The sequence below is a fragment of the Cherax quadricarinatus genome, chromosome 68 (assembly GCF_038502225.1).
Source record: "Cherax quadricarinatus isolate ZL_2023a chromosome 68, ASM3850222v1, whole genome shotgun sequence".
Lineage (NCBI taxonomy): Eukaryota > Metazoa > Arthropoda > Malacostraca > Decapoda > Parastacidae > Cherax > Cherax quadricarinatus.
The window spans coordinates 17238159-17262356 of NC_091359.1; the positions used below are offsets into that span (position 1 = coordinate 17238159).

The window sequence follows — 24198 nt, forward strand, 5'->3', positions numbered from 1 at the left end:
GTACAGTACCTTTGTGTACACTGTTTATAATGTACAGTACCTTTGTGTACACTGTTGATAATGTACAGTACCTTTGTGTACACTGTTGATAATGTACAGTACCTTTGTGTACACTGTTGATAATGTACAGTACCTTTGTGTACACTGTTGATAATGTACAGTACCTTTGTGTACACTGTTGATAATGTACAGTACCTTTGTGTACACTGTTGATAATGTACAGTACCTTTGTGTACACTGTCGATAATGTACAGTACCTTTGTGTACACTGTTGATAATATACAGTACCTTTGTGTACACTTGATAATGTACAGTACCTTTGTGTACAGTATTGTTAATGTACAGTACCTTTGTGTACACTGTTGATAATGTACAGTACCTTTGTGTACAGTATTGTTAATATACAGTACCTTTCTGTACACTGCTGATAATGTACAATACCAATTATAGTTAACCGCACCAGAAAGTTATCCTGCACTCTGCACCATTCCCTTTGTCTGGTGGGATTACGGGATATTGGGATACCTTTCTGGGATAGTATCCTCAACACTCACTCAGCTAGCTCCTCAGCTGGCTGCACTACTGGATGCTCCAAAAAAAACCTACTAAATTAACCAAAGGTTTTTATACCTAAACTAATTCTGTTGGGAATCTTTATTCACCGCTTGACAGCTGCCACCCAGACCAGGAGATGCACGAGATTAATGAGAGAGAGAGAGAGAGAGAGAGAGAGAGAGAGAGAGAGAGAGAGAGAGAGAGAGAGAGAGAGAGAGAGAGAGAGAGAGAGAGAGAGAGAGAGAGAGAGAGAGAGAGAGGCAACAGTCGTCGTTAACAATGCTGCAAGTAGTTAACAGGACCCAGGGTTGTGGAAGAGGTGAAGGAAGGCTACAACATCGAGATCACCTTGTTAGTGGTTTCCTCTGAGGTGGCTTCACCTGGTTAGGGGAGGTGAGGTGTTCAATGTCCACCTTAAACATACAAGATTCCATCATGGCAAGAGCATATATATACATAGAGATAGCTTGTATACCAGTGTATATACGCTGAGAGTTTACCTTAATCCCCATTTCAGGTACTGAATATCCTTAAATAGGGTAGTATAGTCGATAGGCAAGAATATATACACTGAGAGTATATCTCTCATTGAATATACACTGAGAACTTTAATTCATGCAACAGGTATCGAAATATCTTTGGTGAAGTAGTCGCGCAGTCGATAGATTTCAAACGTCAATAACGCAACCAATATGACACCTTTGTTTCTTTACAACGACCACAGATGATCTTAAAGGATTATTCCACCACTGCTTCTTTACTACGGCCACAGGTCATCTTCAAGATGACAGCCATCACCATCATCATCCCTGTCAGACTATTTTCTCAGACAAGTTCTTTCCCATCGTGCCCAAAGGATAACGAGGCCCTGGGTGAAGGTAATCAGGTTGGAGACTGTTACTTGTAAAGTAACCGGGAAGACGAGTAGCAAAAGTTAAGTGTAATGATAGGTGAGCGAGGTCACTGTTTCCTGTGATGCAATTTTGGAGAAGAGGTAGGGTTAAGGTAGGTGTAATGAGGGGAGAGAGGTGGGTCTGATGACTGGGGAGACATGTGAGGAGGAGACAGGTGGGTCTGATGACAGAGAGACAGGTGAGGGGAGGCAGGTGGGTCTGATGACAGAGGAGAGACAGGTGAGGTGATACAGGTGGGTCTGATGACAAAAGGGAGACAGGTGAGAGGAGACAGGTTTGGTCTGATAACAGAGGGGAGACGAGGGTGCTGGCAAGACAGTGAACAGTAAGCAGACACGTCAATTACCAACGGCAGGGTATACCTGGTCGACGTATTGAATTAATGTGTCAAGATCATGTGTCTTCACCAGGGATGTGTTAGTGACGTCTGATGACTGAGTAGCCATACACTGACGTCTCAGTGTTCCTACAAGACACTCGGATGTCTGATGAATGAGCAGTCATCACTGACTTCTCAGATGTCTGAACTGAGCAGTCATACACTGACGTCTCAGATGTCTGAACTGAGCAGTCATACACTGACGTCTCAGATGTCTGAACTGAGCAGTCATACACTGACGTCTCAGATGTCTGAACTGAGCAGTCATACACTGACGTCTCAGATGTCTGAACTGAGCAGTCATACACTGACGTCTCAGTGCTGCTATTAGAATTTTCCTAACATCTTTCTATACTTCTTTAAAGAAGCATTCAAAGAGGCTGAAGTAAGGAGAATACACCATGTGTTCTCACCTCGTGTGTTCTCTTCACCTTACGTGTTCTCCTCACTTGCGTTCTCTTCGACTCTTGTGTTCCCCTCACCTGTGTTCTGTTTACATCACTTTAAAATGTTCTTTCCTTTATCTTCCTGACTCACTGTAGTGTTTAGTTATCATTTGCGTCTCCGGGTCCTGGTCCCCAGCCTTTGAAGTCTTTAATCCTGCCTTGCCATTGTCCCTGAGTATCTTGCATGTCATGAACATATCTCCCTCTGTGCGTGAATTCCATTTTCAAACTATTTTATTTTGAGGAGGAGGAGGAGTAGGAGGAGGAGGAGGAGGAGGAGGAGGAGGAGGAAGAGGAGGAGGAGGAGGAGGAGGAGGAGGAGGGCTGGCTCCAATTTTGGCTCCAGCTGCTTAATTTTTGACCAACTGACACTTTAAGAGTTCGCTTCCACTGCTTCAGAGTTCAGTTTATTTACATTTTTTAGGTACTACTACACGTCTCTATGGAACCGGATCAAGCGTTTAAAATGTTGAAGAAAACGTCTGTATTTGTGATTTATCTCCTAAAACTTTCGTAGTGCAAGCACATTATACACACACACACACACACACACACACACACACACACACACACACACACACACACACACACACACACACACACACACACACACACACTCAGAAGAGTCAAAGGGATGTTAGGAAGTATTTCTTCAGTCATAGAGTTGTCAGGAAGTGGAATAGTCTGGCAAGTGATGTAGTGGAGGCAGGAACCATACATAACTTTAAGAAAAGGTACGATAAAGCTCATGGAGCAGAGAGAGAGCGGACCTATTAGCGACTAGTGAAGAGGCGGTGCCAAGAGCTATGACTTAACCCCTGCAACCACAAATAGGTGAATACACACTTTTTTTTGTAATATTTTTCCATATAAATGCCTAACACACACCCAACAATTATCCTCAATCCACCCTACACACATGCTAACCAAACCACTGTACGGGTGGGGAATGAACTCGCGGCTAGTGAGTCGGCGCATTAGCCACTGGGCCAGCTGGCTACAATAAGATTCATCCACCTAGGACATGTTTAACACCCATCCTACACACATCGTAACCAAGACTAACATGCATCCTAGACATGTCTAATACCCACCCTACACACATCGTAACCAAGACTAACATGCATCCTAGACATGTCTAATACCCACCCTACACATGTCTAGCACAAGCCCTAGTAATAGGCTATCCGAGCTGTGCCAAAAAATAATCCCGCGAGTTGTATGGAAGCTTGACAGGCCCTTTGATGTGGGGGTGAAGAGCATGTTAACATCCCTGAAGCTTAGCGTTAATATTCCTTACCCACGTAATGTAGTTGTAGCCTCTAAGGCCGTTTCATAAGATGCTCTCTTGAAGGAGGTACTCACATGGTGTAAAGGGAACACAAAAGCAGAGCCTGGTAATGGTTGGCTGGAGCCCCACACGGTCGAGTATCGACACCAACGTCGATAATCAAGCCTGGATAAACTTTCCCGTCCTCCTAAATTCCGTGTCGAATTCTCGCATACTGTTCTCAGCACAGGGTGTATGTATACACCGTAAGGTGCATGTCCCTCAGTGTATACATGCTGTGTGTTTACTTAATCCATGTTTTAGGAATTAAAGTATGCTTGTAAAGGACCCCAACGGAAATAAGTCACTCTGACTTTTTTGGGTTATCCCAGGTTCTCTACACATATGCTGCTATGTATGATAATTCTATGTAACTGTATTTGTGTATACCTGAATAAACTTACTTACTTGTCTGGTGGTGAATAAATGACATGCTGCCTTAATTGACTTTATGAACAGTGTCGATACGCTTTAGCAAGTTGGTTATAATGGGGATCTAACAGACCCCCATTAACCAACCTGCTTTAATAAAATTCCTCAATTTACGCTTTTTCTGACTATTTGAGAATAGTCTACGCTTTAAGTCCGTATTAAGCAACCTGTTCTTCATGAAATTCCTCAATTTACGCTTTTTCTAAATTCTAAAATTTACGCTCTTCCTATTTTTAAAAACATCTAAGTCATTAACACACTCATGAAAGGTCAGGTTTGTTTAGGTTAAGAGTGATTTCTATTAATAACAAATAAACCAGTAAATATTGCGCAGGCGATGAAGCTTTCAAAGCGGGAATAGAATACGGAGAGCCAGGGAGCCAACTGCAGTAGTCAGATGAACAAGGCTGGTGCAACAGTCACCCACCCCACTGTCTTAGTCACTCTGAAATACTCGTACTGGTTTGTAGCAGAGAGACATACTGGATAAACCGGCACTCCAGCGATGTAGTGGAGGCTGGATAATTAAGAATCATTATCAAATTTGTTATTATTGTTTTATTATATTTACAAATGCAAAACTTGTAGGGGTTATAAAATACCTAGAAGATAGGGGAGGGGGGTAATCACGCTTTATCAAAGGAAGGGTAACTCTAATTCCTTGGATGAAGAGCGTCTAAGAAGGGTGGATAAAAGAGCTATAACAGGAGTGCAGATGGCGGACAGATGAAGCAGCAGGAAGAGTAAATCAGGCGAGACATACGCTAGGCTACGCGGAGTTCCAGGATGACAGAGACATGGGATGGAATGAAGGGGAAGAGGGGAGGGTGAGGAGGCAAAGAGGGAAGTGTGAGAAAAGGGAAAGGATCCACAACATAACCTAATACTGGAACACTCAAGAGCAAAGTCCAGCACGGAAGGTAAGCCACTAGTGAGTGATGGTATGGTCAGCCACACCTGCCACTGAGGATGTACACACCGTCAAGTGTATGACTCACTGAATATATACTGACAACTTACTTTTAATCTTCATTTTAGGTATTAGAGTATTGCTAGCATAGCGATGAACAGGTGACATGGGGCTTTAATATCTCGTGTACTGGAGAAGCCTATCCAACCCACCTTACATTAATTCAAATTTATAAGAGCAAGCCTTTATTGCGTAGTTTCACGCAAGGATGAGCAAAACGTTTTCTAATAATGTCTTGCTGTGTCTTGTCACTAACACCTTGCATGACCAACAACACATGATTCTCCCGTCAAGGGCCCCTCTCTACCTTGATGTTCCTTTTGAGCTCTCTTGATCCAAGGAATTGAAACTACCCTACTTTTCCCTTGCATCGACCCTCACTGCCTCCCATTCTGCATGACCCACCAGGTTTTAGCGCTTCTTCATAATCATAAGTGTGAGTGTAGCACCAACAACTGGTTAGTGTCTTACCCTGACCTATGTAAAACAACGTATTATATATTAATCGGGAAGCGCTAAAGTCGTAGGGTTCATAATGGATGGGGAATGGGAAGTAAGCACATATGATCCAAGGAAGAGGAGGGCAGGTTAAATTTCATAGATCATGAGGTATATACGCTGTAAACAATATTTTTTAGTATCTCTATAAATGTACATTAAAAAAACTATCTTTAAATCTGTTAATGTTTCTTATGGTTAACATTTGTGTTTATATGACATTGTGACAGTGAATTATTGCCACCACAAGATTTTTGATCATATATGGTCTTCAAATTTTCACTCAAAAAAAAAAAATACATTTTAACCATCGCGTGACATTTTCCACACTAAAATTCATCATCCATTTTCAACTCTATGAGTTCAGTCTATCCCCATCGTCTTCAAACAACCGTTCACATCAACATCACTTTAAACACTGTATCATCAGCGACAATAATAACCGAGGTACACTGTAGTAAGCCTACTGGCCCAACACCCAACACTTACTATATTACTCATATATTTCTCTAACTCATTTTTAAAGCTACCAATACTTGTATAACTTTCAAAATTGATTTTTTTCCTTCTTTTATTATCTTTAACATCCTGTCCCGGAAACTAATAAAAAAACAGAACAAAATATTAAGTTGAACGCATCATAAACCACGGTACAGGTTGGGATTAAACTCAGCTTCCGCGAGTTCAATCCCCACCCATACCGTGGTTTATTTGGAATCATGTCATTACGATTTCGAGAATCTTGAGCGCATCATGTTCATTCCTTTAAAAATATCAATTTGGTTGACCTAGCAATTACAAAAGATGAACTTTTTTACTTTTAAATTTCAGTTAGGAGTGTAGCAATGACAGGTCAAGCTAAACTGGATTATTAGATCATGTGGGCACAATTTATCTTGCATTAACCAATTTCAGCGTGGCTAAACAAAAAAAAATCTGTAAAAAAAACAGCCCTTCCTGCCATGGATAATGTTTTTATCCATGTTAAACTCTTCCTAACTCTAACACAAGAGATAGTCTTGACTCAGTGTTTTGACTTAGCATAACATGAATAATGTTATGCTAAGTCAAAACTTATGTGGGACGCACTTACTGTGTTCATCAAAATTGCTTCGACTTTGAGAGCGTGTGTGCAAGCCTCAGCTCTGAAAAATGTGTGCTAGCGTAGTGGTCAGGCACAAGATTCTTGTGAGAGGAAAGAACACAAGCCAAGCGTAGTGTAATTGTGTGGGAAAGTGTCCGGCTGTTTCCTGCGCTCCCTTGAAAATCTATTTGCTCTGCAAGAGTGTGCAGAGGACAGGCAAAGGAAAGAGAGAGAGAGTTACATTCGGTATAACTGGCCTGGCAGATGTGTACAGTGTCTTCGATATTATTAAACCCGTGGGAGTCAAATAACGCCTGAGAAATGGGAAATAATTAGATTTTTACACGAGGAAGGAGAGGATAACTACAATTTCCTAGATGAAGAGACCGTCACCAGCATCAAGACACTTCCCTTGAAAGGATGAAATGTTTTGAATGCCTTTGGTAGTCCCTGAAGGCAGTTAAGAAGCTTGGCAACATTGCATGCACTCTTGACTTCGACAAAATAGCGTACTGACTTACCAGAACGAACACAAAGACACGTTGCAGAATAAGTTTTCGTTGGGACAACGTTTTGTTCTGTGAAGAGCTCTGTATACAGAGCGAAACGTTGCCCCAGTAAAAGCATGTTCTGTAACTTGTCTGCTTGTACACCACTGATGTGTTGGGACTGATACCCCATGTAGCTCTCCTTGTTATTTCTTTGTGGTTAATATAACGAGGTTCAATAAATGTGTGGTGGACCGAGTGGTCCGACACGTCCTCTGAGTATTTGGTTGTCAGCGCATTTGTAAGTTTGACTAGTTTGTCCAACAGAGATTAAAAACAACAAATTATAACATACCACAATGGCAAAACTATAAACATAAGATAAAAGGCGATAACAAAAAGTGCGGCGCAAACAGAAAGCGGACATCTATTGCGCTTTCTTCAACAGTCACATGATGTCTGTGATTAAAAGGTTAGGTTAGGTAAGGTTCGTCAGGAAACAGGACAAATGTTTCCTGGCGCGGGTCTTAGTCAGATGATGATCCACCTTTGGAGTTTTTGGTCATCTGACCGAGGCCTTCCGCTGGCTTACCGGTCCACCCCTTTAAAAATTATGGTCATGTAGAACCATTTTTGTATCTATCAATGTGTGATTAAAACGGGTTGGTTGTAAACCCATTGTTTCTCAGTAGTCTCCCCTTTTGTTCACTCCTTTCTTGTAGCCCTAACAGTGGTAGTCTGAGACAGAATCAACTTACAAACACTTCACGAGTGGCAGGCTCAGGATGGAAGCGTATCATTAGTGACCAAGCGTAGGTGGGTACAACATAGAAAGGGTGGAGAGATGAGGCTTCGGGGTTGCAATGAGAATGATGAGGTTTGAGAATGGGCTCTTGAGAATGGGGTGCAAGATGTTCTTGAGAACGGGGTGCTGGGTGGGGAGCTTGCTAGTAAGTCCACTCAGTCCATCCTCTTATCAACAGACATCATGTTATGTTGTAGAAACAGTCAAACGGGTGACTGTTGAAGGGGCGTCTTAACCAATTGGATTATAATGGATTTGCCCACCCCTACACACAAACACCACACCTGCCCACCTCTACATACAAACACCACACACAGGCCTACCCCCTACACACAAACACCAAACAGAGGCCCACCCCTACATACAAACCCATCCCGTGTGATGGAACATTATCAGAGAAACATAGCTAGTTGTCGTTCCCACCACTTAATTATCACAGAGTACGGTAGCAGCACTCTCGTGATATATCTAATTTTATTTAACGAAAAAAAAAAAACGCCAGCCAGGCACCGTTCACCTCTTGTGTTATCTCCAGCTTATTTGACCAGCTTAAGATATTATGCAAATCTTACTCTCTGTACAGTTTTAAGATCGTTTACAATATGAAAAAGGTCTACACTATGCTTTAACTTAAGCAGTATTAACCCATCTGCATATATATGGAACACAGAAGCCTGTTTCACTTATCCGATTATTTCAATGACATGATATTAGCAAACTATCACGAAGATGATGCACACTGTGGGGGATTACTCAAGGTATTCCACACAGGGAGGTATTCCTCAATTTCTTTCTCACAGGGAGGTATTCCTCAATTTCTTTCTCACAGGGAGGTATTTATCAATGTATTCCTCACAGGGAGGTATTTTCAGGGTATTACTCACAGGTAAGTATTCCTTCAGGTGTTCCTCACAGGGAGGTATTTTCAGGGTATTACTCACAGGTAAGTATTCCTTCACGTGTTCCTCACAGGGAGGTATTTCTCGGTGTATTCCTCATAATGGGTTGCAATGAAAGGGGACAAGAGGAAGTGGAACAGAACTGGGTGGAAAGTTACTTATGGAAATAGATGAAAGATAGTCAGAAGATAAGCTGGGCATAAAGGACAGGTCCAGAGTCAGTCCGATCTATCCTGTAGCTACTACAACCTCCACAACGACCACCAGAAGGACCAGACCTAGCCAGGTCTTCCCAGTAGTTGCTAAAGCCTCCTGAACATCAAAATGGTATACAATACCGACAGGTTGTTAGGTAAGAAACATATGCAACAGTTAGACAACTTTATTCCGAAACGTTTCGCCTACACAGTAGGCTTCTTCAGTCGAATACAGAAAGTAGGCAGGAACAGTAGAGATGTGAAGACGATGTAATCAGTCCATCACCCTTGAAGTCGTAGAATTTGAGGTTGTCAGTCCCTCGGCCTGGAGTTCAGTTCCTGAAGATAGTTCCTGACTATGGAACTAAACTTCTCCAGGCCGAGGGACTGACAACCTCAAATTCTACGACTTCAAGGGTGATGGACTGATTACATCGTCTTCACATCTCTACTGTTCCTGCCTACTTTCTGTATTCGACTGAAGAAGCCTACTGTGTAGGCGAAACGTTTCGGAATAAAATTGTCTAACTGTTGCATATGTGTCTTACCTAACAACTAAAGTCTCCTCTTGGACCACCAGGAGGACACCCTCCTGGACAGTGAGCTCGGGAAGGAACCCAGCTGCCTAGGCCTCAGTCGTAAACTGAATGGAAACCAATAGAGCGAGTTGTTGAGCAATTTTCGTTGCAGAAGCGCCTGGTAGGAACGATCAGAGCCAAGGGCAAGACTCTTACAGCATGCAATGAGGCACCACACACCCACGCACACACACACACACACACCAGGAGCTATGGGTCGACCCCTGAAACCACAATTAGGTGGTTGCAGGGGTCGAGCCACACACACACACATCCAGGGTCGTATCTGCACACTTTTTCATGGATCTTCCAAGGTCGTGTTTGCACACTCAGGGATCTTCCAGGCTCGTAGTACTACACTATTTCATCTTCCAAGGGTCGTATGTGTACACTATTTGCAAGCCTTGCTTTTTTTTCAAACTCAGGGCCTTACGTACCCTTCACTAGTAATTCATTTAGGAGAGAAATCACTGTGAGATAGTGCTCCAGTAACTCGATACCGTCTCTGTCTCAACATTATTACCCGAGGCAATGTTTTTTTCATTTTCTCAAACTCTGTCTCTTTTGTTTTGATACGTTAGTGCTCCTGACAAGGCTCGATCCTCCGTTCGTTAATCCTCCATACACACTACCCAGCAAATTCTTCATTTCCCACCGTGTGATTTTTTCTAGAATGTCATTACCAAGGAGCGTCCTTTTCCCTGACACTCTTACGTCAGTTTCACTTCATCTCCCATATTTTCTCGTTCCTCTTCATTTCCAATTTTCCTTTTCTCCCCTCTCCCCTTTTACTATTCCTTGATGCTACAGCTCAATTTTCTAGTGCTTGTGTCGTCTTCTTCAAGATTCACGACATCTTATTTATACTCTAAGAGCTGGTATCTTACCCAGCTTATTTACAATCTAAGAGCTGGTAGCTTATCTGAGCTTATTTACAATCTAAGAGCTGGTAGCTTACCTCAGCTTATTTACAATCTAAGAGCTGGTATCTTACCCCAGTTTATTTACAGTCTAAGAGCTAGTAACTTACCCCAGCTTATTTACAATCTAAGAGCTGGTATCTTACCCCAGTTTATTTACAGTCTAAGAGCTAGTAACTTACCCCAGCTTATTTACAATCTAAGAGCTGGTATCTTACCCCAGTTTATTTACAGTCTAAGAGCTAGTAACTTACCCCAGCTTATTTACAATCTAAGAACTAATATTCTACCTTCAGTTCATTTTCAAAGTCCAGTTCTATATAAAGTATGTAACAACTCTCAGGATGTCACCCACGACAGTCAGCTCCCTGGTATCTATTAACTGCTAGTAGGTAAACAGAGCAACAGGTGTAAGGGAACTAACACCCAGGGTCTTTTCACTGCTAGGTGAACAGGCTGGAATGCCGCACCCTGAATGAACATTTCTGTTCAAAACACATATTCGATTGAAGAAGCCTGCTACTCAGGCGAAGAGTTTCCACAATAAACATACCCAATTAAACTGTTTAGATAATATAACCCTAATTTTTAAAGGGGTGGAGAGGTAAGCCAGGGAAAGGTCTCGGCCAGATGATCAAAAGCTCCAGCTGCGGGTCATTATACGACTAAGACCCGCGTCAGGAAACACTTGTCCTGTTCCCTGACAAACCTTACCTAACCTGTTTGGATTACATAATCTCACAGCCTTGTCTTCCGTTTCAGAGGAACCAAAGTGACTATTTATGAGTTGCTGAACAAACGTTTGAGTTGTGTTTCATGTAGATGAAAGTAATGCTTAGCTCAGACAAGCGTCCCAACTTCAACACTAACTGTGGAACAAGTTACTCAGGGTTGAGCGTTCCTCAAGGGCAATAATCTTTCTCTCCTGTTGATACTACCTCCCTCACTAATAAACTTCACCCCCCTTGTTGATACTACCTCCCTCACTAATAAACTTCTCCCCCCTTGTTGATACTACCTCCCTAATTAACTTCAGCCTCCCCTTGTTGATACTACCTCCCTCACTAATAAACTTCACCCCCCTTGTTGATACTACCTCCCTCACTAATAAACTTCATCCCCCCTTGTTGATACTACCTCCCTCACTAATAAACTTCATCCCCCCTTGTTGATACTACCTCCCTCACTAATAAACTTCATCCCCCCTTGTTGATACTACCTCCCTCACTAATAAACTTCGCCCCCCTTGTTGATACTACCTCCTTCACTAATAAACTTCGCCCCCCCCCCACATCCTTACTATGCTCCCGGCCTCCCTTATCATGGACCATGACTATTATTATTATTATTATTATTATTATTATTATTATTGACAATGTTATTGTTGTTGTTAAAGCTATTATTTTTATTGTATTAGTGTTACTAAAAATAATAATAATAATAATAATAATAATAATAATAATAATAATAATAATAATAATAATAATAATTGTATGTGATATTTTATCAGTTCTAATAATATTATTATTATCGTTAATACTAATATTTTTGCTTTATTAGCGTTATTATTTTATTGATCTTAATAATAATATTATTGTTGTTAATAATACTATTATTTTTATTTTATTATTATTACTGTTACTGTTATTGTTACATTCACTGGAAAACGCTAAACCCGCAGGGGTGACACAGCTGACTTCATCACTGAAAAAAATTATGGAAAGAAATCATGATTCTTCAGGAGTTTAGTACAGCTACTGGGAGAACCAGAGCTGCTCTTGATCCAAGGAAGTGGAGAGTATGTACACCTTGTGGGAGCTGCTGTTTCATCCACAACACTGCCCAGAACACTTACTGAACACTGCCCAGAACACTGAACACTGCCCAGAACACTGAACACTGCCCAGAACACTTACTGAACACTGCCCAGAACACTGAACACTGCCCAGAACACTGAACACTGCCCAGAACACTTACTGAACACTGCCCAGAACACTGAACACTGCCAAGAACACTGAACACTGCCCAGAACACTTACTGAACACTGCCCAGAACACTTACTGAACACTGCCAAGAACACTGAACACTGCCCAGAACACTTACTGAACACTGCCAAGAACACTGAACACTGCCCAGAACACTTACTGAACACTGCCCAGAACACTGAACACTGCCCAGAACACTTACTGAACACTGCCAAGAACACTGAACACTGCCCAGAACACTTACTGAACACTGCCAAGAACACTGAACACTGCCCAGAACACTTACTGAACACTGCCAAGAACGCTGAACACTGCCCAGAACACTTACTGAACACTGCCAAGAACACTGAACACTGCCCAGAACACTTACTGAACACTGCCAAGAACACTGAACACTGCCCAGAACACTTACTGAACACTGCCAAGAACACTGAACACTGCCCAGAACACTTACTGAACACTGCCAAGAACACTGAACACTGCCCAGAACACTTACTGAACACTGCCAAGAACGCTGAACACTGCCCAGAACACTTACTGAACACTGCCAAGAACACTGAACACTGCCCAGAACACTTACTGAACACTGCCAAGAACACTGAACACTGCCCAGAACACTTACTGAACACTGCCCAGAACACTTACTGAACACTGCCCAGAACACTGAACACTGCCAAGAACACTGAACACTGCCCAGAACACTTACTGAACACTGCCCAGAACACTTACTGAACACTGCCAAGAACACTGAACACTGCCCAGAACACTTACTGAACACTGCCAAGAACACTGAACACTGCCCAGAACACTTACTGAACACTGCCCAGAACACTGAACACTGCCCAGAACACTTACGGAACACTGCCAAGAACACTGAACACTGCCCAGAACACTTACTGAACACTGCCAAGAACACTGAACACTGCCCAGAACACTTACTGAACACTGCCAAGAACACTGAACACTGCCCAGAACACTTACTGAACACTGCCCAGAACACTGAACACTGCCCAGAACACTTACTGAACACTGCCAAGAACACTGAACACTGCCCAGAACACTTACTGAACACTGCCAAGAACACTGAACACTGCCCAGAACACTTACTGAACACTGCCAAGAACACTGAACACTGCCCAGAACACTTACTGAACACTGCCCAGAACACTTACTGAACACTGCCCAGAACACTTTCTGAACACTGTCAGAACACTTACTGAACACTGCCAAGAACACTGAACACTGCCCAGAACACTTACTGAACACTGCCCAGAACACTTACTGAACACTGCCCAGAACACTTTCTGAACACTGCCAGAACACTTACTGAACACTGCCGAGAACACTTACTGAACACTTCCCAGAACACTTACTGAACACTGCCCAGAACACTAAACACTGCCCAGAACACTTACTGAACACTGCCGAGAACACTTACTGAACACTGCCGAGAACACTTACTGAACACTGCCCAGAACACTTACTGAACACTGCCCAGAACATTTAATGAACACTGCCGAGAACACTTACTGAACACTGCCGAGAACACTTACTGAACATTGCCCAGAACACTTACTGAACACTGCCGAGAACACTTACTGAACACTGCCCAGAACACTAAACACTGCCCAGAACTCTTACTGAACACTGCCGAGAACACTTACTGAACACTGCCGAGAACACTTATTGAACACTGCCCAGAACACTTACTGAACACTGCCCAGAACACTTACTGAACACTGCCCAAAACACTTACTGAACACTGCCGAGAACACTTACTGAACACTGCCCAGAACACTTACTGAACACTGCCCAGAACACTTACTGAACACTGCCCAGAACACTTACTGAACACTGCCCAGAACACTTACTGAACATCGCCGAGAACACTTACTTAACACTGCCCAGAACACTTACTGAACACTGCCCAGAACACTTACTGAACATCGCCGAGAACACTTACTGAACACTGCCCAGAACACTGAACACTGCCCAGAACACTTACTGAACACTGCAGAGAACACTTACTGAACACTGCCGAGAACACTTACTGAACACCGCCGAGAACACTTACTGAACACTGCCGAGAACACTTACTGAGCACTGCCAAGAACACTGAGCACTGCCGAGAACACTTACTGAACACTGCCGAGAACACTTACTGAACACCGCCGAGAACACTTACTGAACACTGCCGAGAACACTTACTGAACACTGCCGAGAACACTTACTGAGCACTGCCGAGAACACTTACTGAGCACTGCCGAGAACACTTACTGAACACCGCCGAGAACACTTACTGAACACTGCCGAAAACACTTACTGAACACTGCCGAGAACACTTACTGAACACTGCCGAGAACACTTACTGAACACTGCCGAGAACACTTACTGAACACTGCCGAGAACACTTACTGAACACTGCCTAGAACACTTACTGAACACTGCCGATAAAAATTACTGAACACCGCCGAGAACACTTACTGAACACTGCCGAGAACATTTGCTGAACACTGCCGAGAACACTTACTGAACACTACCGAGAACACTTACTGAACACTGCCGAGAACACTTACTGAACACTGCCGAGAACACTTACTGAACACTGCCGAGAACGCTTACTGAACACTGCCGAGAACACTGAACACTGCCGAGAACACTGACTGAACACTGCCGAGAACACTTGCTGAACACTGCCGAGAACACTTACTGAACACTGCCAGAATACTTACTGAACACTGCCGAGAACACTTACTGAACACTGCCGAGAACACTTACTGAACACTGCCGAGAACACTTACTGAGCACTTACTGAACACTGCCGAAAACACTTACTGAACACTGCCGAAAACACTTACTGAACACTGCCGAGAACACTTACTGAACACTGCCAGAACACTTACTGAACACTGCCATGAACACTTACTGAACACTGCCGAGAACACTTACTAAACACTGCCGAGAACACTTACTGAACACTTACTGAACACTGCCGAAAACACTTACTGAACACTGCCGAAAACACTTACTGAACACTGCCGAGAACACTTACTGAACACTGCCAGAACACTTACTGAACACTGCCATGAACACTTACTGAACACTGCCGAGAACACTTACTAAACACTGCCGAGAACACTTACTGAACACTGCCGAGAACACTTACTGAACACTGCCGAGAACACTTACTGAACACTGCCGAGAACACTTACTGAGCACTGCCGAGAACACTTACTGAACACTGCCGAGAACACTTACTGAACGCTGCCCTACCATTACTATTACCACTACTACTACTACCAGTACTACCACTACTACTACTGCTACCACTACTATTACTACCACTACTACTACTACTATTACTACCACTACTACTACCCCCCCCCTCCATTTCTACAAGGGATCTGGATTTGATTCCAGGCGAGCAGAGCACGTATAAGCGAGTCTACACCTGCTTCCCCCCTCAAGGAAGGTTCCTTGATGTTGGTGAGGGGCTGTTGATTTAGGGAATTGGATCTGTACTCCAGTTCCCCGAATTAAGCCTGAATGCCTTCCACATCCCCCCCCCCCTAGGCGCTGTATAATCCTCCGGGTTTAGCGCTTCCCCCTTGATAATAATAATAATAATAATACACCTGCTTCCCCCACCACCTCATTTACCTAAAAGTAAATAGGTGTCTGGGTGTTAGTTGAGTGTTGTGGGTGGCATCCTGGGGGAGGAGACTTGAATGACCCAACGGAAGCCACAGTGGTTGATTTTCCCGGGTTATCCTGGCTTATTATCACTCTCACTGTACTCTTATGATTCTCCTTCTCTTCCTCCTCCCATTTTTCCTTTCTTTTTTCCCTTTCGTCTTGTTCTTCTGCTGTTGTTGCTTCTGTTGCTACTGCTGCTGCTGTTGTTGCTTCTGTTGCTACTGCTGCTGCTGTTGTTGCTTCTGTTGCTACTGCTGCTGCTGTTGTTGCTTCTGTTGCTACTCTGCTGCTGTTGTTGCTTCTGTTGCTACTGCTGCTGCTGTTGTTGCTTCTGTTGCTACTGCTGCTGCTGTTGTTGCTTCTGTTGCTACTCTGCTGCTGTTGTTGCTTCTGTTGCTACTGCTGCTGCTGTTGTTGCTTCTGTTGCTACTGCTGCTGATGCTGCTGATGCTGATGCTGCTGTTGTTACTTCTGTTGCTGCTACTGCTGTCTTGTTCCTCTTCAGCTGTTCGCCACCCACCCCCCCTCTTCCCCACATTCCAACATACCTGCCCCAGTTTCCCTCCCTCCCCACCCAGGATATTCCAATAAGCGCCAGCAGTGTGATATAAACCAGCGGGACGTAATTACCGCGGTAGTGTTCAAGTTAGTGAGAGAGAGGAGCCGTGCTCCAGCTTACTGCGCCACGGACTGTATTGTCATCAAGTTCCTTTCAGCTCACTCCTCCTGTCTCCCAGCTGCAGGGAGGCTGCATCTTATGAAGTTCCTTCATATCTCAGGGTGATTGTATCTATGCAGGGAGTTCCTACTGCTCCATGAGGGGATTCCTGCCTGTCTCTGAGGGCTTCTCCTTCATATCTCAGGGTGATTGTATCTATGCAGGGAGTTCCTACTGCTCCGTGAGGGGATTCCTGCCTGTCTCTGAGGGCTTCTCCTTCATATCTCAGGGTGATTGTATCTATGCAGGGAGTTCCTACTGCTCCGTGAGGGGATTCCTGCCTGTCTCTGAGGGCTTCTTGCCTTTTTTCTGAGAGGTTCCTGCCTCTCTTAAGATAAGAGATAAGATACGATTTTGTTGGGATTTTTAACCCTGGAGGGTTAGCCACCCAAGTTAACCGAAGATAACCCAAGAAAATCAGTGCGTCATCGAGGACTGTCTTATTTCCATTGTGGTCCTTCAAGCTTGTCTCCAGGATGCCACCCACACCAGTCTACTAACACCCAAGTACCTACTTGCTTGCTAGGTGAACGGGGACAACAAGTGTAAGGAAACAAACCCAATGTTACCACCCTTTCCGGGGATCGAAGCACGGAGAGTTAGTGTGTGAGGCTACAGCGTTGCCTACCAGGCCATGGACTCCTGTCTCTTCCAGGATTACGTGAACTGTGTGTATGTAAAAAGGAGTTCCTAGTCCTCTTGAATGTTGGGTTTACTCCTTCCATAATGCTCTAACATCTTCTTGGGAGACACAGAAAAGAGACAGACGAAGTGAAAAATAAATTAGTATTGAGCAATGATTTGAAATTAAAAATAATTGAAGTTAATTCTACAAGATGTGACTTTGTTAATAAAAGACAAAATTACTAAAATAAACTTGGAGATATTCGTCAGTTTTCAAAGAAATTCTCTGAGCCTATCATCCTAATTCATCATAAGCCTATCTACCCCTTATCCTAACTCATTCTAAACCTACCCATTATCCTAACTCATTCTAAACCTACCCATTATCCTAACTCATTCTAAACCTACCCATTATTCTAACTCATCTTAAACCTACCCTTTATCTTAACTCATCCTAAACCTACCTCCTATCCTAATTCATCCTAAACCTACCCCTTATCCTAACTCATCCCAAACCTACCCCTTATCCTAATTCATCCCAAACCTACTCCTTATCCTAACTCATCGTAAAGCTACCCCTTATCCTAACTCATCCTTACAGGAGAACGTTTATTTTAAGTATTTAGGGATCGTTGAAGAAGCAACGTTGCTACTTTGGATTATTTTTATTTATGGGAAAGCGCTAAACCCGTTAGAATCATGTAGGACCAGAGGGGAATGGGAGGTCATTAGGTGTGATCCCTGAGAGTAGCTCCAATTCCTTGGATCAAGAGACTTTTACCCGCTGGATTTAACTAGGTCGAGGTTACTGAAGAGTAAAGACGGCGCGAGATGTTACCTAAGGCAGGATAAGAAATGTCTCCCTTCCTTCCTTCCCTCGTTCTTCCCTTCCTTCCTTTATTCCTTCGTTCCTTCAATCGTTACTTCCTTCCTTCCCTTGTTCCTTCCTTCCTGCTTTTATTCATTCGTCCCTTCCTTTCTTCCTTCCCTCGTTCCTTCTTTCCTGCCTTTATTCCTTCGTTCGTTCTTTCTTTCCTTTGTTATCCCCAGGGTTCCTGCCTCTCACTCCTCCTCTCCTTCCTTTTCTGACCTCACTTCTCCTTTCCTCTCTCCCTCTTCCCTCTCGAGGGAGGCTGCAACATTATTAAAAAAATATATTAAAATTGACCTATCACTTCCTGTTTCATGGATGAATATATGATCTAACACTCTCTCTCTCTCTCTCTCTCTCTCTCTCTCTCTCTCTCTCTCTCTCTCTCTCTCTCTCTCACTGCACACTACCGTCAACACATACATTACTGATAAATGATCGACTTTCACACTTATTTCTCACTTAATAACTTATTTCTCAATCAATAACACTTATTTCTTACTCAGTAACAACAACAAGACCACAGACAGCACTTCTGGTCTTTCCTCTCACTCAAAACGGGTCTTTGCGTCCAGATTCCCACTGAAAACAGTCCCTCCAGTCCCATTTCTCATTACAAGCGTCTTTCCTCACAGTACTCCTGTCAATAGGTCTGTATTTTCCCAATTAAGACTGGAAAAAGTCTTTTTGCCCCAGTACAAACTGTAAACAAGACTTTCCTTCCCAGTACAGACTGTAAACAGTCTTTCTTTCCCAGTACAGTTTGTAAACAAGACTTTCTTTCCCAGTACAGTTTGTAAACAAGACTTTTCTCCCCAGTACAGACTAAAAAGTCTTCCTCCCCATTTCACATTAAAAACTAATTCTTTCTCAACAATTCAGAAAAAACAAATCTTTTTTTCCTTCCTTGCAAGACTGAAAACAAATCTTTTTCTTCCACCTCACAGGAAATATCTGCACTTAAAGATCTCATCCTGGCGAGGGTGGCGTCAGAACTGCAAGACTCGTGGCAGGACCTTCCCACCCTGAAGAAGATGCTGGCCGAGGAAGAGGAGGAACAGCAGCAGCAGCAGCAGCAGCAGCAGCAGCAGCAACAGCAGCAAGGAGAACAGGAGGTCAAGAGGAAGAGGATGTTCGTGCCTCTTTCCGGGCTGCCTGGAGAACTGCCCACCATTAAGAGGCAGATACGGTATCACCAGTGTTACTTTAACCCCATCTCTTGCTTCAGGTAGGTCACACCACGTCATCTTAGCGTTTTATACACACTTAATAGTTTTATTATGTACCCCATACCCACCCTGTGGACGGTAGTAAACCCATACCCATCCTATGGAAGGTAGTAAACCCATACCCATCCTATGGAAGGTAGTCAGCCCATACCCACCCTGTGGACGGTAGTAAACCCATACCCATCCTATGGAAGGTAGTCAGCCCATACCCACCCTGTGGACGGTAGTAAACCCATACCCATCCTATGGAAGGTAGTCAGCCCATACCCACCCTGTGGACGGTAGTAAACTCATACCCATCCTATGGAAGGTAGTCAGCCCATACCCACCCTGTGGACGGTAGTAAACCCATACCCATCCTATGGAAGGTAGTCAGCCCATACCCACCCTGTGGACGGTAGTAAACCCATACCCATCCTATGGAAGGTAGTCAGCCCATACCCACCCTGTGGACGGTAGTAAACCCATACCCATCCTATGGAAGGTAGTCAGCCCATACCCACCCTGTGGATGGTAGTAAACCCATACCCATCCTATGGAAGGTAGTCAGCCCATACCCACCCTGTGGACGGTAGTAAACCCATACCCATCCTATGGAACATAGTCAGCCCATACCCACCCTGTGGACGGTAGTAAACCCATACCCATCCTATGGAACATAGTCAGCCCATACCCACCCTGTGGGTAAAAACAAAAACGCACAATACCATGACTGGAACAATACCTTCTTCTCGTATATATACTGTCTACCTTTCCATCGTGTGTTAGTGTGACTAGTTAATGGCACAAGTCGGACCGAATCATCGTTATAAGTTTCTTTTTGCTATGTGCGGGTTATCTGTGTACTGTGGATAGCAGCCACCCAATATCCACCCAGTGTGTGAACCTCAAAAAGATTACAGAGGTACGTAATACCACCACAAGGTATACAGTCATAGCTGACATCAATGATATACTACTATATAGAAAGCCGAGCATATATATTGAAAGCTGAGCATTTCTGGCAAATTAGGTCAGTTTTGTCCCAGGATGCGACCCACACCAGTCCAATAACACCCAGGTACCCGTTTAACTGATGGGTGAACATGGACAACCGGTGTAAGGAAACACGTCTGATGTTTCCACCCCTTCGCCGGGAATCGAACCCGGACCCTCACCGTGTGAGGCAAGAGCTTTTTGCCACCAGGCCACGGGGCACATGTTGGACCCAGGGACTGGGCCCCAAAGTTTTGATAGGTAAGCAAGTTACAGTAGTAACTGGTACCACATATTAACATGAGGGATGGCAATTTCACAGCTGGCAAAGCTCTCGCTTCACACACGGAAGGTCCGGGTCCGATTCCCGGCGGGGATGAAACATTTCGATGCGTTTCCTTACACCTGTTGTCCTGTTCACCTAGCAGCTAGTAGGTACCTGGGTGTTAGTCGAATGGTGTGGGTCGCATCCTGGGGGACAAGATTAAGGACCACAATGGAAATAAGTCAGACAGTCCTCGATGACGCACTGACTTTCTTGGGTTATCCTGGGTGGCTAACCCTGAGGGGTTAAAAATCCGAACGAAATCTTATCTTATCTTAATATTTTAATAATAATAATTAATAATCGTATTGATAATCAGATACAAAACATTAATAACTTTCCTACACTGCTGGTGTTCCAATAATGCAACTACAGAACAGTGTAGCCACACACTGCTGGTGTTCCAGTAATGTAACTACAGAACAGTGTAGCCACACACTGCTGGTGTTCCAATAATGTAACTACAGAACAGTGTAGCCACACACTGCTGGTGTTCCAGTAATGTAACTACAGAACAGTGTAGCCACACACTGCTGGTGTTCCAGTAATGTAACTACAGAACAGTGTAACCACACACTGCTGGTGTTCCAATAATGCAACTACAGAACAGTGTAGCCACACACTGCTGGTGTTCCAGTAATGTAACTACAGAACAGTGTAGCCACACACTGCTGGTGTTCCAGTAATGTAACTACAGAACAGTGTAGCCACACACTGCTGGTGTTCCAATAATGCAACTACAGAACAGTGTAGCCACACACTGCTGGTGTTCCAGTAATGTAACTACAGAACAGTGTAGCCACACACTGCTGGTGTTCCAATAATGTAACTACAAAACAGTGTAGTCACACACTGCTGGTGTTCCAGTAATGTAACTACAGAACAGTGTAGTCACACACTGCTGGTGTTCCAATAATGCAACTACAGAACAGTGTAGCCACACACTGCTGGTGTTCCAGTAATGTAACTACAGAACAGTGTAGCCACACACTGCTGGTGTTCCAATAATGTAACTACAAAACAGTGTAGTCACACACTGGTGTTCCAGTAATGTAACTACAGAACAGTGTAGTCACACACTGCTGGTGTTCCAGTAATGTAACTACAGAACAGTGTAGTCACACACTGCTGGTGTTCCAGTAATGTAACTACAGAACAGTGTAGCCACACACTGCTGGTGTTCCAGTAATGTAACTACAGAACAGTGTAGCCACACACTGCTGGTGTTCCAGTAATGTAACTACAGAACAGTGTAGCCACACACTGCTGGTGTTCCAGTAATGTAACTACAGAACAGTGTAGTCACACACTGCTGGTGTTCCAATAATGTAACTACAGAACAGTGTAACCACACACTGCTGGTGTTCCAGTAATGTAACTACAGAATAGCGTAGCCACACACTGCTGGTGTTCCAGTAATGTAACTACAGAATAGCGTAGCCACACACTGCTGGTGTTCCAGTAATGTAACTACAGAACAGTGTAGCCACACACTGCTGGTGTTCCAGTAATGTAACTACAGAACAGTGTAGTCACACACTGGTGTTCCAGTAATGTAACTACAGAATAGCGTAGCCACGCACTGCTGGTGTTCCAGTAATGTAACTACAGAATAGCGTAGCCACACACTGCTGGTGTTCCAGTAATGTAACTACAGAATAGCGTAGCCACACACTGCTGGTGTTCCAGTAATGTAACTACAGAACAGTGTAGTCACACACTGCTGGTGTTCCAGTAATGTAACTACAGAACAGTGTAGCCACACACTGCTGGTGTTCCAGTAGTAACTACAGAACAATGTAGTCACACACTGCTGGTGTTCCAGTAATGTAAGTACAGAATAGCGTAGCCACACACTCCAAATCTCTAGGAATTTGAGTTTAAGAGTTTATCCAGATCTGACGAGTGATTATGTGTGTTTTGCAGGCGGAAGTGAACAGTAGCTGACAGCAGTACCAGTCACCTGGCAGCATCAATCAACGGGAACAAAAACAACAACAGGAAAGCATCAACCTGGGAACAAAAACAACGGGAAAGTAACAGCTTGGGAACAAAAACGAAAAAATCTTCAACCAATGTGTGCTTTTGAGATTACAAATATATTGATGATAATATTTATGGTAAAAATAGTTTAAAAATGTTAAAGTGTATAAGTTAATTTATTCATTCTTGTGGGAAGAACAGGTGTGGTGTGTGTGTGTGTGTGTGTGTGTGTGTGTGTGTGTGTGTGTGTGTGTGTGTGTGTGTGTGTGTGTGTATATTGTATTGTAATCCCAACCTAACGAAAACTTGATAATTAACACAAATATAAAGTCACAAACAAGATCTACCTCATCAAACAGCACGACACAAGCTTGCATGGCAGAATTAGACACATGTGCAACATCTACGCATCTTTATTGTTGATGTTTCGCCATCCAGTGACTTTATCAATACAAACTGAAGGCCATAATTCTTAGACAGCAGAACTATAATTGGATGAGGTAATCCGTAACATAACTGGAAGATTTGACCCAGATGTTGCACGTGTGTCTTCACGTTGTCGGTACAGTGTATCATACATGTGCAACAAGCTTGTATATGTCATCTCACACACGTCTGATTTACAACAAGCAGATGTCTTCTTTTTCCAGCAGCTGTGTGCAGAGTAAGTGTTGTGACCACTAGTTCATGATAAGTGCACCCAAACTTTGCTACCAGTTTCCTCTCTTGTTGGCTCTAATTTTCTCTGGCTACCTGTTCGTAGTTACAGTGTGTGTGTGTGTGTGTGTGTGTGTGTGTGTGTGTGTGTGTGTGTGTGTGTGTGTGTGTGTGTGTGTGTGTGTGTGTGTGTGTGTGTGTGCTCACCTAATTGTGGTTGCAGGGATCGAGAATCAGTTCTTGGCGTATGTGTGTGACCACACCAGCCACACCATGACCACACTAGCCACACCATGATCCCACTAGCCACACCATGACAACACTAGCCCCAACATGATCACACTAGCCACACCATGATCACACTAGCCACACCATGACCACAATAACCACACCATGATCACACTAGCCATACCATGATCACACTAGCCACACCATGACAACATTAGCCACACGGTGATCACACTATCCACACCATGACCACACAAGCCACATCATGACCACACTAGCCACACCATGATCACACTAGCCACACCATGATCACACTAGCCACAACATGATCACACTAGCCACACGATGATCACACTAGCCACACCATGATCCCACTAGCCACACCATGACAACACTAGCCCCAACATGATCA

The 24198-nt window shown here is 43.7% G+C and overlaps 1 protein-coding gene across 1 annotated transcript in view; it reads left to right on the plus strand.

The window, feature by feature from the left end:
- Window positions 1-23130, plus strand: part of AstC (Allatostatin C) — a 120014-nt gene extending 96884 nt beyond the window's left edge. The window contains exons 2-3 of the mRNA XM_070099734.1: window positions 19337-19617; window positions 22845-23130. Of these exons, the coding sequence (XP_069955835.1) occupies window positions 19337-19617; window positions 22845-22854 (291 nt within the window). The 3' untranslated portion in view covers window positions 22855-23130. The remainder of the gene's footprint in view (window positions 1-19336; window positions 19618-22844) is intronic.
- The last annotated feature ends 1068 nt before the right edge of the window (window positions 23131-24198 follow it).